The sequence below is a fragment of the Hippoglossus stenolepis genome, chromosome 5 (genome assembly GCF_022539355.2).
Source record: "Hippoglossus stenolepis isolate QCI-W04-F060 chromosome 5, HSTE1.2, whole genome shotgun sequence".
NCBI classification, from domain to species: domain Eukaryota; kingdom Metazoa; phylum Chordata; class Actinopteri; order Pleuronectiformes; family Pleuronectidae; genus Hippoglossus; species Hippoglossus stenolepis.
Window position 1 is genome coordinate 13,045,118 of NC_061487.1, and position 16,168 is coordinate 13,061,285.

The window sequence follows — 16,168 nt, forward strand, 5'->3', positions numbered from 1 at the left end:
TATATTTGTGAAATGTTTATTTGTTCACAGTATATGTAAGACAAAAGACATTCTTAACACAAAATAATTCATAAATTATGATCTCAAAAGCATAAAACTATATTTTGCAAAACTTCCTACTCCATTTCTGGGTCAAACAGGAACTTAAAACACATGATGTGTGATGATTATGAAGATTTGACATAAATTATTAACACAATCCTGTATTTCTGCAATATTATACGGAATAAAATTGCCCTGATTAAAATTAATTAAACAATAATAGTCATGATTAGAGAATAAAGGTGTAAAAAAGAAGACACTTGTGTTATTTCTCATTAAAAGCTGCAGCTACTTGTATTGTAAAAGTGGCTAATTGTTGTGATGAGCAGTCCAGGGCTGAGGACACGTTAGAAGTTCTCATAGTGATGCATGAAATGGGTCTGATCCCTCTTGTTCATCTGCTGACAAGCTTTCTCCACGTTCTTGGTCAGGCCAGGTGGTCCACAGCTGAATACACCGATTTTACCCACCTATAGAAAAGAATGACAACTTAAACATTTAGATAATTCAGTGGGTACAGGCTGGTGCACTGAGGTAGATAAAGATGGATGAAGCGGGCTGACCTCGGGGTGAACTTCCTGCAGCGAGCTGAAAAAGGACACGAAGGGTGGACGTCCGAAGTGTGTGACAGATCTCAGGCCAGTGAAGAGACTGCGGCTCCACACCTTCTGAAAGTGCCGCTCACACACATACTGTCCACACAATGGTGAGGAATTCATTAGTAGTAAAGTCAAGTGTGTGCAAAGAGCAAGTTGTGATTTTATGGGGTGTCTTGTGTGGGACTATTTCTTGGGGAGGAGCAGTGACTTCTTGGCGTCCTATCATCACCATTAAGTTGCCAGAGATGGAATGAGACTTTTTGTCCAGACTAAACAATATGAGATAAGACATGGTATACAGGGTTCAAGTAAACAGCGGCTGGCTGTAGCTTTACACTTGACAAACATTTAATTCTTCGCAAGAAAACCTTTAACCATATTTTCAAAAATACCCAACTATTACTTTAATAATAATGACAGTATTAAAATGAATGTTTGTCAAATATTCAACAGCATTTCAGTCCAATTTCTGTTGTTTTGTGATACTTTGAAAAGGCGGCAGCAGATCTCACCAGCATGGTGGTGCGGAGGTCGAACTTCTCGGCCACCTGAGTGATGTACGTGTGGACTGACACCAGCTCCTGGGTGTCCATCTCCTCCACCTCCCTGATGATTTCTGACACCCACTCAAACTGATGCTGAGTCCGTGTCACCCAGATGAAGTACACCTTCACACAATCACTGACTGTTAGCAAGAGTTTTCATAAAGACTTTACAAAAACAGGATGCTACTAAGTTGGAATTCCACATTTATATGACCGTATGTTCATGTTGAGCTGCACCTTTTTACACTGAATCTTGGACTTGATGGAAGACTTGAACACCAGGTCTTTGAGGATGGAGGCGAATGGAGTGACTCCGATTCCTCCTCCCACCAGAACCGACACCTCAAAGTCAACCCACTCCTGATGGCCCTCACCAAACGGGCCGTCCAAGTACAGCTGGGTAGTGAATGAAAGATGAATATAAATGTAATGTGGAGACAAAGGATGGAGAAGAAACTGTTCACACCCACGAAACAACAGTGACCTGCCTTTGGATAGGCTCCGAGCTCGATCAGGCTTTCTTCGGTGTAGAGCTCTCGGAGCTGGCTGGTCCAGGGCCCCACGGCTCGGATGTGCAGGCTCAGGGTCTCTTCGTGAGGGGCTGACGTCAGCGTGAATGGGTGGTACTCATCTGTGCCCAGCATCAGGCACGCTATGCGCACCCACTGGCCTGAACGGTAAACAAAGCCCTGTGGTCGCTTGAACTCCAGATGTGTCACACCTACAGGTAGGACAACCAAGGGAGGTGTGAACTCGAATGCACACACGCATTACGTGAGCTAAGTGAGGATGATTAGAAGGGACTAAAACCAAGGAAAGACTGAGAAGAGTGAGACATTTTAAAGATAACAGTGTAACCTGAGGGCAACAGCTCCGCACTGACCACCGGGATCTCCACCTTTTTCCTGCTCAGGCTGATGAGTTTGTCCAGCAGGAAGAGGAGTGCTGGAGGGATCAGATAAATGTGGAAACGGGGCTCCTGGAGGAGGGCGAAGCTGCCGTGAATCACTGTCTGTTGGATGAAAACAAAGCCAGCATCACAATACCGCAATACCTATGAAGTCCTTTCCGTCGTGAGAGCCAACTGTAGCAGAGAGCAGAAAACTACTTACTAGAACATACACGACAACATAGAGGTAGTGTGTGATCCAAAATCCACGAAAACTGATGCGACGGAAATAGCGTGAGGCAAAAACGTACATAAATGAAAACGTAAACAGAAGCAAGACGCCTGTCATTCCTAGGAAAAGGACAGAGTACAAACAGGATTATACAGTATTACAAACAGCTCATGTAGTGTATAACTGCTGCAGGTCAGTTTCTTATCATACCTGGAACAGTCTGAAAGAACCACCACGACCACTTGAGAGGAAGTTCAGACCTAAAATATAAACCGAATGTTAATTAACCAGATGCCACATTGAATCACTCTGCAACAAAGTGTAGAAATATCTGATGTTCAGATGTTTCAAACGTTACCCATTGTTCGAAAAGACTTTGGGGAACAGACAAGACAGGATGCTGAGGTCACTGATGGAGAAGATGTAGATGTTGACCACGTGGCCCAAAGTATGAACAACTACAGCGGGAACAGAAATAAGAATAAATAATAAATAAAATGGACTGGTGAAGACATAAAAATGTAATGCCCTGTCGTGGAAATCTATCATGAGATTTGAAATAATGAGTTTCTCAGACCGGAGTTGTCTTAAGAGGTTTAATTATTAGCTCTGCAGAGGGTTACACAGCCAGCAACATTGCTCAGAGTGCAACCACGAGAAGTTAAAAAGGAAGGTTTTTTATACAATGTTATTAACAGGAATAAAAAAACAGAAAGCAGACAGGAAAGATCTGCTGTCTGGCATCACTGCTACAGAAAGAGGAATCAAACCCAGCACACAGTTGCACAGATAAAGGTCAACAGGAGGTGGAACTTTGAGGTTGCATCAGCTAAGTGCACAGAAAACAGTCACAACAGTGGTAAGACGTTCTTCACAGTAGTAAGACATTGATCAGTGGAATTTTTCCATTACAGACCCATCACAAATTGCTATTATTATTGTGACGCTCTACCCTTCTGTGTGCCAACCTGAAAGGATGATGGCGGTCATCGCCATGAAGCGATGGAAGTCGATGGCGGCGTCAAAGGGGATGTATCGGTTGAGGAAGGTCTCCCTGCACAGTGTGATGAGGTTACGACACACGGTGAGGAGTATGTAGGGGAACAGGAAGGAGATGGCGGCTGCTGAGCCCCGGGAGACGACGATGCCCACCATGGACGTCTCTGGGATGCCTGTTGACTCAGCCTGCAAACCATAGTCTGGACACAGTATTTGTAATGAGGTCAGACCAAAAAGTATGACACTAGTGGGTAATGAAGGACCATCACACGTCGTGAGGAAGTATAACACTCACAGTAACATCTTTCAAGTGTCACACCAGCCACGATGCCGTATACGACGATGAAGCAGACGATATGACGGCGATAATTCTCGACGAAACGTTTGAAGTGCTGGATCTTCTGCTGCACTGGGTTCCTTATGTACTGCTCACGCTTTGGCTTCACGTAGACATTCGGAGTCTTGACGCCTAACCTGAAAATATGAAAATTCGCTCAACTTTATTCAGTGAAAAGTCTTATGTCATGTCTGTCACTTAGAAGTATTTGACCATACCCAGGTCATTCAAGCCAGAGGCTGTATTGACACAGGAAGGTGTTTGAACTATGTGAGAGCAAATACATGACAACAATCACATCTACTAATCAGATATTAGGCCATGCTAGGTTATGAGATGATAAGATTCAACAGTATTGGTTCATTAGAAGTTGTGCAACATTTCATCTTTCTCAATATTCTTCACACGTTTGCAAGAAAAGTGAAACAAGAAACGTACTTTTTGCGTCTACGTATCTCTGGTCCATCTGTGTTGCTGTAGCTGCAAACGAGAGGTGAACAAATATAATCGCATTATGAGGTTGGGAACAAATATGACATGAAAGTTAATGAAAAGTTACATCCATCCATCATTATCTATACCACCTATCGTCGCCAGTTCTGACATTCAGAGACCAGGTCTAACATGCAGAAACCAGGTCTGGCCTGACAGGGATTCAAACCGGCAACCTTATTATTGTGAGGTTTACCCACTTTACCACTTGAAAAGGTACAAGTACAAGGGACAGTAAGTCATAAGGTTTTAGTTGACAGTGGTATGCAACAGTTGCAATCAGGATCGTTCATCATCTGACTTTTCCTGAATCACTTTTGGATGTTCCCCCTGTTCCTGTACCTGCTGGGCCTGGGGCTTCCGGTTTCCTTCATCTCCCGCCAACTCATTCAGTCCCTTGCATTTCACTCATCAATCAACTACCCCCTGCTGCAGTATGAAAGGACCAGCTTGGACACCGCTCTGCCAAATCATTGGATACCCTGTGGCTTTAGCGCCTCAGCCAACTCTTGTCAGAATTTGACCTTTTGGAGAGCTTTTTGTATTTCTGCGCCTGGAACACTAACTCTAAGTTTCTCTGCCCAGTATCACCTGCAAAAACTCTGAAAGCCTGCCATGATCAGCCAGCCTCTCATCCATATTAACCCCCCTTGCCTCAAACATTCTCTGAATCAAAGACAGGGCTCAGTCGGACCTGGAACCCCCCCTGGTTTACTAACTAAAGCCTTTGTTAGAGTCAGTATTGCCATATTTTGGTTTGTACATTCATCTCTGGACTTTAATAATGCCTCTATCTCTATGTTCCACCTTAAGAGCTGGAAAATATGCTAAAACCTGAACAGTTACATTAGTGATCTGGATGACAAATTACAGCCTGCGTGACCCGTTCTCTTACCTGTTTGCTGGACAGATAAAGGACACCCTCTGGTCTCGACTCAGCCGCTTCTTCCCCTGTTTCTCCATCCCTACACACACAGCAGATAATTCATCAGACAAGGTCACAGATATGAGGATATAAAAAGATCTTCTTCTTCTTCTTCAACAAAACTTTCTCAGACCTTTGACGTTGAGCTGAGCAAACTGCAGCTCCTTCTCGTGGTCCCGCAGGAGGAAGTGGAAATCCTCCCATGAGATTTTCTCCTTGTTGTCGAAGCACGCAGCCTCCATCATGGCCTTGATGCCGTCCTCTGCCTGGATCTTTGACAGGGTGCTGTTGGAGATTTCGATGAAAGACCTGGAGCACATCAGAGGGGTGAAAGCAACCGATCACACAACATCAAAAACAACACAATAGACTTGGTTTCCGGCATTAAAAAAACTGTCTATCAGACCTGAGCATCCTGGCAAATTCTTCTTTTGACAAGAAACCAGTTCCACCAATGTCGTTCATGGAGAACATCAGTTTGGATTTTTCCTCAGGAGACCCTGGATAAAGCCACATGTCATTGATGGCAAATATTGTGTATTGGTATTTTGTATTACATATCAGGCATCAGACATTTGTGTTGTTCACTGTTTAGTTCTACCTGTACGAATCTAAGCAATATTAGTCTATGAAACTGAAGTGAAATGGAAATTTCTCTGCTTATGGAATTTATTGATTTACTTCTGTAGTGGAGGTGTTCTGTAAATGAATTATGTCCGCCAAGGAGGTGATGTTTCCATCTGCAATTGTTTGTTTGTTAGCACAATTATGAAAAAACTACTCCACCGAAATTTTGTGGAGGGGAAATAACCCAAGGAAGAACAAATTCAAATGTGGATTGATTGATTGATTATTGACGGATCTTGATGAAAAAATCTGACATGTTTAGGGGACTGATATCAGTTAGTGTGTGTAATTTGGAGCAAATCCAAATCAAATCTAATAGATCTAGTGATTTAAATGTGGTTTCATAAGGGGACTGTTGGGCCTTGGCAGAGGTAAACACTCCACTGAGCTGGATAGTCACAATTGAGGGAGCTGCAAACCAACTAACAGTTTAATATGATGTTTTAAATTCTGTTCAGAGGCTTTTACTCCCTATTCACAAATGAACACCTTCCATTTCCCTGAAACCAAAATCCTCTAACCTACCATTGTTAGCATCTTTAGATTTTCATGTTATACAGTACGTGGTGACTGTGTGATAGGAGGCCTCACACTGGAGACCCAAAAAGATAGAATATTTTGTCGTCAGAGGTTTTACCTTTCATAAAGATAACCATCACATCAAGAAACTCTTGGAATGAGAGGTAACCGTTTCCATCTTTATCAGCGAGCGTGAACATGGAGTCCACAAATAAAGAGTCGGGCTTGAGTCCCAGTGCATCAGCAAACTCTGAGGCCGTGAGCTCGCACTGGAGAACCTCCCTGGCTTTCTCATGGGAAACGCCGCTCAGGTCACCAGCGTCACACTTCTCTATTTCCAGGACCTGCGCACCAGAGGGACAGTGTCATTATATGTCATCAGATTGGCATTAGTAATATCGCTGACGGCAGCTGAGGTTATCGTCAGAGGTGAGGTCATCATCGAGACCAACGATTAGTTCTCTTGGCTGGAAGTTGGACATTATTTGACCTCAAACAGTGGTCTGACGACATTTCGTGGTGGATCTTAAAGCTGCTGCCGCTGTAACAGAGCAGAGGATGAGGTAAACACCCAGAGGCTGACGGTACCTTAGAGAATGCATGTCGAATGAAGGTTTCCACAATCTGAGCCCTTTTCTCTTTGGTTAAAGCTTCCTTCAGCAGCTCCTTCTCTCTCGTCTCCCTCACTCTAATTTCCTGCCCGACGTCTGAAACCTCAGCGCGCAGATGCTTGACAAACGCTGTGCGCTTACTTTCGTCATCAAAAAACAGCACCTGTGTGTGCAAACAGAGGACATCAGAGAGATAACAGAGGTGTAAGCGAATGTGCATCTGCAGAATCATGTTTGTAACAATGACTTGATGAGGTGAAAAACGAGCGGGTTCAACTTGAGTGTGAAACTGAGAATGCAGAAGTTGCTAAAAGTGCAAACAACCCTAAATGTGAAGACAGAATTTCGCTGTGCGGGCTTGCAAAAGATGCAGCCACAGCAACATTATTTTTGTTGTAACTCTAATTAGACTTCGACTGCATTTTTAGATTAAACTCTGCAACCATCCCCTCCACATTTCCAGCCGCTCACCAGGTCATACTCTTTGGCTACTTTGAGCAGCAGGGCTTTGCAGTGACGGTCGTTGGAGAGTCGGACATCCAGGTAATCCTGGTTGCCCAGGTTGAGGCAGCGCAGAGCAGGTCCAGATCTGTCGAAGACCTGCAGCCTCCTCTCCTCATCGACCTCCACGCTGACTGGATGCAAAGGTTTTTTACGGCCCTGCCACTCGAACGCTGCGACAAATAGAAACAGAGTTAGAAAAGGTGGCATGTGGGTGTAAAATAACAGCAGATACTGACACTACAGACAGCAGCAAAGACATGTTGGTTTCACTGTGTTGTGAATGACAGTGGGTTGAATTCAGTATCACTAGTGTTTATAAAGAGTCTATAAAAACTATCAAATGAGTGTTGTGACTGAAGCATAAAATGTTTTGCACTTGTCGGAATTTGTATGTGACGTACCTTATAATAATAAGAATAAGAATAATAAGAATAATAAGAATAACAATAATAAGAATAATAACAAATTGATTCAATAATTACTGGGCTAAGATCAGAGAATAAAAATTTTAATAAAAACTTAAAATACAGAATTAAAACAATAACAACTAGAATGGCATTTAGAGAGAAAAAAGTGGGGGGGGAAATGAAAAATAATTAAATAAGACGTGTAGGTGATAGACATGTACTAGAGTTAATAAAAATGCTTGTGTTGTTTAAAGAAGTGATTTGTGGTTACTGAACACCAGTGTAGCAGTAAATCAAAGCTGCTGATACTCAGCCGACATTTAATAATAACTGACACAGAGTCAGTTGTAAGATCTGATACATCTGATGTATGATAGATTGATGTTCCCATGATTCCCACCAGAGATTCCCACGGCCAGCTCCTCTGTTTTGGCGCCAGCTTTCCTTCCTCTCTGGAACTTCCTGTACCTGTACTTGCGGAGATACGCCACCATGCAGGCCACAAGAAAACTCACTGTGAAGGTAAAAAAAGTATAATCCACACATGATCACACTGCTGATGAGTGATATCAGTGTTATTAACAGTGCAATGAGAGGCAGATTTGTAACAATGATACTGACCGACAGGAAAGAGGAAGAGTACTATGATAAATATGCCAAAGCCAGCTTTGCTCCCATCAAAATAATGAAGTTTGGTAGCATTGCTGCAGGGATAGAGCATCGACGCATTCAGCTGTGTGGGCTGAGGACAAGGGTCACCTAAGGCAAGAGGGAGACTGTTATTTTTTAGTAATTCAGTAAGTGTAATATTTATTTATTTGTGTAATACACATGCTGTATGTTTTACCATCCCTCCAGAAGAATACATTAGCTTGTACATCAGCAGCCTCTGCAGTGGTGACCGCTATAAGGACGTCATGAAACGTCACGTTGCGGATTGCCTGCATTTCCCCATCTGTAAACAAACTGGAAAACTCCAAGTCAGTAAAAAGCTGTGGAGGACTAACTCACCCGCAGGGATGGAATAAAACAGTAAAGTGAGATCAGTCAGACTTCTGTAGCATCGAGACTACATTACAGTTATTTATACTGTTCAAAGTGTAAGTTCAAAGTGCTTCAGAGGGGATCTTACCCATTCTGTTTGTTCTCGAACCAGAAGCGATCTCCATTTCTGATTCGTTCAAACTGGTCCAAGATTATCGCAGAGAAAACTGGCCCTGGACCGTCGAGGGACTCCAGCAGTCCTCCGGGGAAAAGCTCCAGTTTAGAGATGTCTTTGTGATACAGTTCTGCAACATCATGGAGCAGCTGTACACAACACAGTTTAATTCTCTGTTAAACTTTTTCATATAGCTCATGTTTGATCTTTTTTTGGGGGGATGGTTTAACGATTTTTTCTTGCCTGTGGGTTGGTGCTGTTCAGTTTAGGATTTATCTCCTCAAATGTTTTGACAGGAGGCAGATCCAGGGCCTCTCTGAGCTCGGTGTAACTCCGCAGGCCGAAGTCTCTTCCTCTCTGGATGGTCATGGCCACCAGATCAGTCCGGGTGAACCTTAGAGGTCCGTACATGTAGTCTATCAAGGTATAAATAAGATGACAGCAGTGGATATTCAGTTTTAACTTAAATAAATATCAATATCAATATGTGAAGTGATGCAGGCGGCGAATAAGACAGGTTAATAACCTCTCAGATCCTCCACAACAATATTGTCTTCTCTCTCGGCAATCTGGGAGGCCATGCCCATGAGGAGCTCGTCTACATCCTGGCTTGTATTCACATTGGGTCTCTGCAAACAAAAAGAAACCATCATACAAAAGGGTGACGGAGAAAAAGGTTTGTGGTGATAAACACAAAAAGTATTTAAATGGGCACAGACGAAAAGCTAATTCTCCTTTGCACTCTTATGAAAAATGCACAAGTATGATTATTACATACCTGACGTTTCCAAAAGCTGTTACAAAGACGCACTGCTGGCGATGAGCTCCCATCTATGTTAAGGATCTGCCGAAAATGGCAGGTTCGGTTTCTGTTGGAAAAAAAGGGGGGATCATGCAATAGATTGCTTTTCTTAAAGACAACACACAGTGTTCACATTCACAGCAGTGCATAGACTAAAGTGAGCTCTTATTTTCCACAGTGTGTGCCAAGGGGAGATAAAAAAGACTCACTACCTCATGTAAACACCAGGTGGGGCCATAGTGATGCCAAATCTTATGGCAGCAGCCTGGAACTCTGGAGAGATTCCTGGATCAACAAACTTCTGGTAACCTGTGCACGCACAAATCAGCTCATAATACAAAACAACACAATGAGAGTGACACAAAAAGTGAACTACAAGAATCCCTGTGCATGTAAAACCTCCTCCGGTGCATCGTCTCCATCCAAATGTTCAACAGAGACAGTATCAAATTTTTTGGGGATATTCTATTCTATATTTATTTTATTCGATATTTTTCCGCTTGTGTAATATTCTGAGCATTGCTAGAAGAGAGCCTGTGACCCAAGCATTTCATTGCCAGCGACTGCTAAATGTAATTGTTGTGCATATGACACTAAACTCTTGAATCTTGAATCTTGAATCTATATGTACAAAAAAATGAAGAGTGGCTGAGGTGATGGGCTCATCTGACCAGTGTCCCTTTAACTTTCTTCGGCTGCGGGTGCTTATTCAGCAGAAGAAAGGAGGCTCAGGGTGATGCTTTGCTGACGGAGCGCATATTTGTCAAACACCAGCGACGATAGCACAACTCACTCTGGCTTGTGGTCAGCGGTGCATTACCCGTTTACCCTCCACTTGTACGCACACGCACTGTGGCTCATTCTTACCTGGGTAAGCAGGGAGCTTTTTGTCTCTGAGAAATCCAGGCAGCCATTCGTAGAGAGCGATATTCTGTTTGCAAAAATAAAAATGTGTAGAAGTTGTTGTTTGAATCCACAGCACAGGTTGAACCCTTTCATAAAGGGATACACTCCTGATGATGATATCCTGCAATCTGAGTTAGGTTATGTATTTTCTTCATTTATAAATTGTGATTTTATAACTTTAGCTTTTCACTTTATGATTTGATGTAATGTCAAATAGTTTATATGACTATTCTTCTCAGTAGAAGTAAACTGTGTGTAATGTTGTTCAGGCTCTTGCTCTTGCAGAGTCTGAACCAGTCAGAGATGATGCATTCATCCTCCCACTAAAACCATCAATTTCACCCACAAAATCTCGACCACCTGGCGTTGATGCAACCTCCGTTTTTTTTCCCCAGAGTGCACGGTAAATCAGCACCTGCGTAGCGAGGAGATTACAAGGAGACTTTTCCCAGTACCTGGAACGTGGCCACAACGGTCTTCCTGGCGTTTTGAAACAGCTTTTCGTCTGACCACTCAGGGTGTTCCTCATGCAGTTCGGAGGCTACATAATTGTGGTAGCGAAACCAGATAATCCCCTCTGCTGCAGTGAACATGTTCTCATTGGCCCAGGCGTTGCCCAACTCTAGACGAAGAAGAAGACAGCATCGGTCAGAGGGAATTCTAGAACACTATAGCTACACCAAAATAAGCAGAGAATAGGTTGTGTAGATAATGTTTTTCATATAGAAAACTGTCCCAAAATCCCTGGGTGTTCTGCTCCTTACCAGTAGAACACCACACTCTCATTGGATTGATTGGTGATGATCTCTCACCACTAATGGAATGATAATCTGACTGTTTGTTTTCAAGGACGTGACAACAGAGCGGTGACAACAGGAGAAGATCCTCCGCCTCCGCCCCACATAATAACTACACACCTTTAACAACACAAGCAACAAAACACTGGTTTCATGACACCTGTGTGGCATCTTCTGTGCTCTCTTCGCTATAGAGACAGGGATTTACTGCGGTGAGTGTGACAATCCATTTACACAATAATTAAAGAGTCATTACACACGTCAGGCCGGGGCCTCTCTTGACTCAACCTGCAACCGTGCACACAGGCGAATAATATTTGCATGAAATATTTTTTGCTGCTGTTTTTTTCAGCAGCTTGCCGCATCGATTGGGAGGGAATTTCCACGGAAATACAGAACAGATATGTTGAAAGGTCAAGTTCAAACAAACAAACAATGTGACACATTTAAGTTTAGAGATTTGGAGATCAGTTATTTGCTTTAACAATTAGTTTGTGATGTGCAAAATGGCTAAAAAGTTGCATAAGTGTCAAACACCAGTCTCCATTATTTTTCACTGAAAATCCCAGTTTTAATGCGAAGAAAACCCTCAGAGTGGAGCTGTGGATTATTGTGTCATTCTACCTGGAAAGAGACATTGCTGTAGTTGAGTTTTGGGGCTTTAAAGGCCGTTCATTTAATATCATTGTGCACCAGTGCTTTAGATTGAGTTCCAGCCAAGATTTATGTTGTGTTCTGCACTACGGGTAAGAAAGAAAAACTATGTTTGATCGTGTGAACTGTTTCTTGAACCAATGAAATACAATAGGCGTCAGTTTATAGGATTCTGCTGTAACAACCAGCTCATATTTATAAAACGCTTCTGGACAGACATCTCAGTGGATGATAAAATGAACTCTTTGGTGCAGGTCAGAGGTTGAAAGTACGACGTGTCTCACCATAAAGTCCATGGGCTCCACGTTCTCCTGTGGAGGGGTCAGCAGCGCTCCACATGAGGTTGCGTCCGCCTCCATTTTTTGGCATGTTCCACTCAGAGCCTGAAGTCAAGAGCCCTCCTGTGAAGCGTCTCAGAGAGTCAGACCAGGAGGTGGAGGGGCCGTAGATGGAGCTGCCATCTATCCACGCTGTCACCATGTTCACCTGCATGTGTGGAATTTCTTTTTCTCACATTATTGCATTTTGGGAAAGGGAAACACTGTTCACATTCCCTGATTGCTTCTGGAGTTACTATGAACAAAGATGATGTTACTTCATATTGATAAGAGTCAGTGATCAGCACCTGTGTGCGAGGGTTACTGGGACTCTGTCCAGACTCTTTGTCCCACGGTCCTCGCTGGAAGGGCAGCAGGACTTTTCCTGTGGCGGTGGGGTCGAACACCGGGTCGCCTTTTGGGACGGGGATGTTCATGAACTCAGGTGGACACCCAGGAGGTCTTAAGTCAAAAATCTCAAAGGTGACATGATACCCTGAAATATTCAAGAAAAGGCAACGACATCAAGATGCAATTAGCAATTAAATTAACATATTGTCAGGGGCACTGGAGTAAACATTCAATTATAGTGTTGATATCAACATAGCCATCCAAGTAGCCTGTAACTTTTTCGTAGTTTGTATAGTGTGATTACTTCCTGCTGTAAATTTTCAAGTTTGGAATCAATGTCTATCTATTTAGCTAGCTAGCTAGCTAGATAGCTTGATTTTGCATTTTTGAAATCTATTTATATGTAAGTTTGCATAACTCATGTCACACCACTGTTGCACCTGCAGTGTATTGTGGGTAGAGAACAGGAGCTAGCTGGTAGATAACTCATGATGGAACAGTGCCTTTGGCTTCTATCCCAATTTTGCGCACTCACAGTAATAGTTTAAGAGCAAAATCCAACAGATTGCAGCATATTTACCAAAGAAGAGGGAGAGCACGGTCTGGTTGCGTGCTGAGGGCGCACCGGAGGGGCCCTGTGCCAGCAGGCTGCTCAGTCTGCGGGGGTTTGGCACCAGCGGCTCCTGCACCGGCTGGTAGACTCCGTCCCAGTAATGCGCGGGCACGAGACGCACAAGGTGAGAACCTGAGCGGGCACGAAGACAGCGGTGACCACTGTGTGTAATACTACAACTTCTACTGTCACTACTATTACTATTAGTACTCTTTCTTTTACTGCTGTGCGCTCTGGTAACTCACCGACAGCTCCGCGTCTTGGAGACCCCAGACTGTTGTACCAGCCGTCAAAGCGAGGAACCTCCCAGCTTTCCTCTCCGCCTGAGTCTGATCAACACATGGCGAGTTTGTTTTAACACTTTTTTTTCTACTTCATCTGAGTTCAGCAAAGTGATTTTTATAAAGTGTAGTCTCCGTCTACTCACGTTCACTGACGAGGAGCACCAAGCCAACCACTGCGCACACACTCCAAACCTGTTTACGCACATCCATTGATGCGAGAGATGGTCCTGAGATCAGACTCCTGACAAGAGCAGAGAAGAGCGTCTGAGACCTGGAGACAGGGTGAAGGTAACTAACGTTTACTGCTCTAATACTGTTATACATTTACAAGTTATATAAATAATTTAGTTGGTTATAAAGTTGGTTTGGCAGAAATTAGAATAAAAGTTACCCTTCGTTTGTTTGAATAAACATTTAAAGCACTTTGACACTACTCCTTTCTAACTGTAAACTCTAAACACTCAAATACAATGCTCCTGTTATCACCTAATATCTGATATGGGAAGATGAAATAGTTGAGTCTTACCTCCTGTAGAGGTTGAATGCAGTAGGTGCAGGAGCACAGGTGCAGGTGAGGGGTTATGGTGCAATACTAAAGCCACACATGTGTTGCACAGCGTATCACAAACTGCATGTGACCTGTGCCAAACGAGTGGGAATGGTCAACATCTGCCGATCACACCTCTTTCCCGCAGCATTCCGCTGAATGCATCCTCCTCCTAGGTGACACAAAGGAGACGGGTGGTATAAAAGAAGTGTATGTTCCCCTCAGCGTTCACACTTCACTTCTCCACCTCTTCCTCCTCTTCACTCCTCGTCATTTCAACTCTCAGGTAAGGAAAATATTTTTGGGGTTTTCTCCATTCCACTGATTTGGCTTTATTACAATCTGAGAACCTTTCCTATTTATTTAGGTTCAAATGTAAAGAGCTCTGACACTGGTCAGATGTACAGAATTGTATTTGTGCATCATACGTATGCACATTTTCCTTGACAGTAAAGATGCCAAACAGTGCAGATGAAAGTTGAATGCCACTGACATGCTTCCACTTTGTCATGTCCAATGTTCCACGGTGATAATGACGCGTCCCATCCTTTATCTGCCGTAAAGAAACAGGAGCCGCTATCTGCGCATCTGGAGGAAACTGAGAACGCCGCCTCTAACACTGTCTCCTCTGTCACAACGTCCACTCTCAGCTGTGTCTGCGAGATCAGGAGCTAAGATGACTTTCTACGATGACATTTACCCATTCTACCCTCTACAAAGGACTTCCTTCATCTTCAGCGGCCGCTTGTTCACCATTATCCTGGTCTTCCTTGTGCTCGCAGTGAGTCTTCTCCTCATTCTGCCAGGGATACGAGGGAAGTCGGTGAGTGCGAGCCATCAGGTTAACTATTACTCATATCACAAAACCTCAGAGATGCTGTCGGCCCTCTGTGCTTGTGAGGATGATTTAACTTGATTGTTTCCACCTTTTTTATCCTATGCACCGAAATAACGTCCATTCTCTTATTTCACTTCCAATCAGAGGCTGTTCTGGATGTTTAGAATAATCATCAGCTTGTTCATAGGTGCAGTGATAGTGGGTGAGTTTTGTGTTCTTATCATCATAGTTGAATACATCAGAGATTTTCTGTTTCCTGGCATCATGATTAACCTTAATGATCTTTTCCTCCAAAGCTCTGAACTTTACTAACGACTGGGCCGAGGCCAGGATGACCACGACTGCCACTTACAAGTCTTTCAGCAACGCCGTGGTCAACGCTGAGATCGGCCTGCACGTCGGACTGTACGGCATCAACGTCACGCTGAAGGGTGAGTCACTGTCGCTGCGGTTGTGTGCAGATGTAACGTAGGATAAATTCACATACTGGCAGCTGTAATGGTCCAAAGAGTTAGACGTTTTAAGCTGGGGTTTTAGGTGCATTTGTCTTAGTGCACGTGCGTGAGTTTGCATTTCTTTTCTCTCAGGCAATCCTGTTGTGCAGTTCAACGAGACCATCGACTACAATGAGATGTTCAGCTGGCACGACACCATGGAGGAAGAGTACGAGGAAGCACTGGAGAAAGGTTTACCCAATCCCATCCTGTATATCGCTGAGAAATTCACCCTCGGCAGCCCGTGTGGACTCATCTTCCAGTACAGATACTCTGGACGATACGCCTCCGCGACCCTCTGGTAACCACACGTCACCCACAGTATGATGTTATGCAGTTGAATTCAGCAGATAGCAGGAAACAAAAATGGCTGCCCACCTTCACAGGACTGCGTTTTGCTGCTGGATGCTTGCCAATATCCTGTTCTCCATGCCGGTCATCCAGTACGCTGGCTACATGATGATGGCGACGGCCGCCTTCATCTTCTTCTCCATGGCCTCCTTCTCCACCATCATGAATGCGCCACAGTGTGTTTTCTCCATAGGAACCGACTCCTTCGAAACAGAGTACAGCCACTCGTTCTGGCTGGCTCTGGCCACAGGTACACATACATGGCTGCAGATGTTTTGTCCTTACAGTATAAACCTACAGATCCGACTGGAAGGTGGTGATTTCTAT

At 43.8% G+C, this 16,168-nt stretch overlaps 2 protein-coding genes across 5 annotated transcripts in view; one reads left to right on the forward strand and one right to left on the reverse strand.

Annotated features, from left to right (window-relative positions):
* On the reverse strand, positions 1-14,274 carry duox (dual oxidase). Of its 2 annotated transcripts, none has more exons than XM_035157799.2 (34): positions 14,138-14,274; positions 13,755-13,852; positions 13,573-13,656; positions 13,295-13,459; positions 12,672-12,859; positions 12,331-12,532; positions 11,051-11,217; positions 10,557-10,620; positions 9,902-9,998; positions 9,666-9,756; positions 9,414-9,516; positions 9,131-9,303; positions 8,861-9,036; positions 8,576-8,694; positions 8,350-8,487; positions 8,129-8,242; positions 7,289-7,491; positions 6,795-6,980; positions 6,325-6,550; positions 5,467-5,560; positions 5,194-5,369; positions 5,031-5,100; positions 4,082-4,123; positions 3,602-3,780; positions 3,276-3,506; positions 2,666-2,765; positions 2,518-2,567; positions 2,299-2,426; positions 2,045-2,198; positions 1,675-1,907; positions 1,424-1,582; positions 1,154-1,309; positions 606-734; positions 1-512 (listed from the first exon to the last, which is right to left on the reverse strand). In XM_035157799.2, the coding sequence occupies exons 2-34, from the start codon at positions 13,819-13,821 to the stop codon at positions 390-392; spliced, it is 4,587 nt and encodes a 1,528-aa protein (XP_035013690.1). In that variant the 5' UTR covers positions 13,822-13,852; positions 14,138-14,274; the 3' UTR covers positions 1-389. The 2 variants fall into 2 exon arrangements, with proteins under 2 accessions (XP_035013690.1, XP_035013689.1); XM_035157798.2 differs by having other exon boundaries at positions 13,755-13,882.
* Positions 13,450-16,168, forward strand: part of duox2 (dual oxidase 2) — a 4,170-nt gene continuing 1,451 nt past the window's right edge. The window contains exons 1-7 of one of the 3 annotated variants that reach the window (XM_035157803.2): positions 13,450-13,899; positions 14,229-14,444; positions 14,723-14,981; positions 15,141-15,198; positions 15,293-15,427; positions 15,584-15,791; positions 15,877-16,091. In XM_035157803.2, coding sequence (XP_035013694.2) covers positions 14,371-14,444; positions 14,723-14,981; positions 15,141-15,198; positions 15,293-15,427; positions 15,584-15,791; positions 15,877-16,091 — 949 coding nt within the window. In that variant the 5' untranslated portion in view covers positions 13,450-13,899; positions 14,229-14,370. The remainder of the gene's footprint in view (positions 13,900-14,228; positions 14,445-14,722; positions 14,982-15,140; positions 15,199-15,292; positions 15,428-15,583; positions 15,792-15,876; positions 16,092-16,168) is intronic. The other 2 variants (XM_035157805.2, XM_035157804.2) reach the window with 2 other exon arrangements.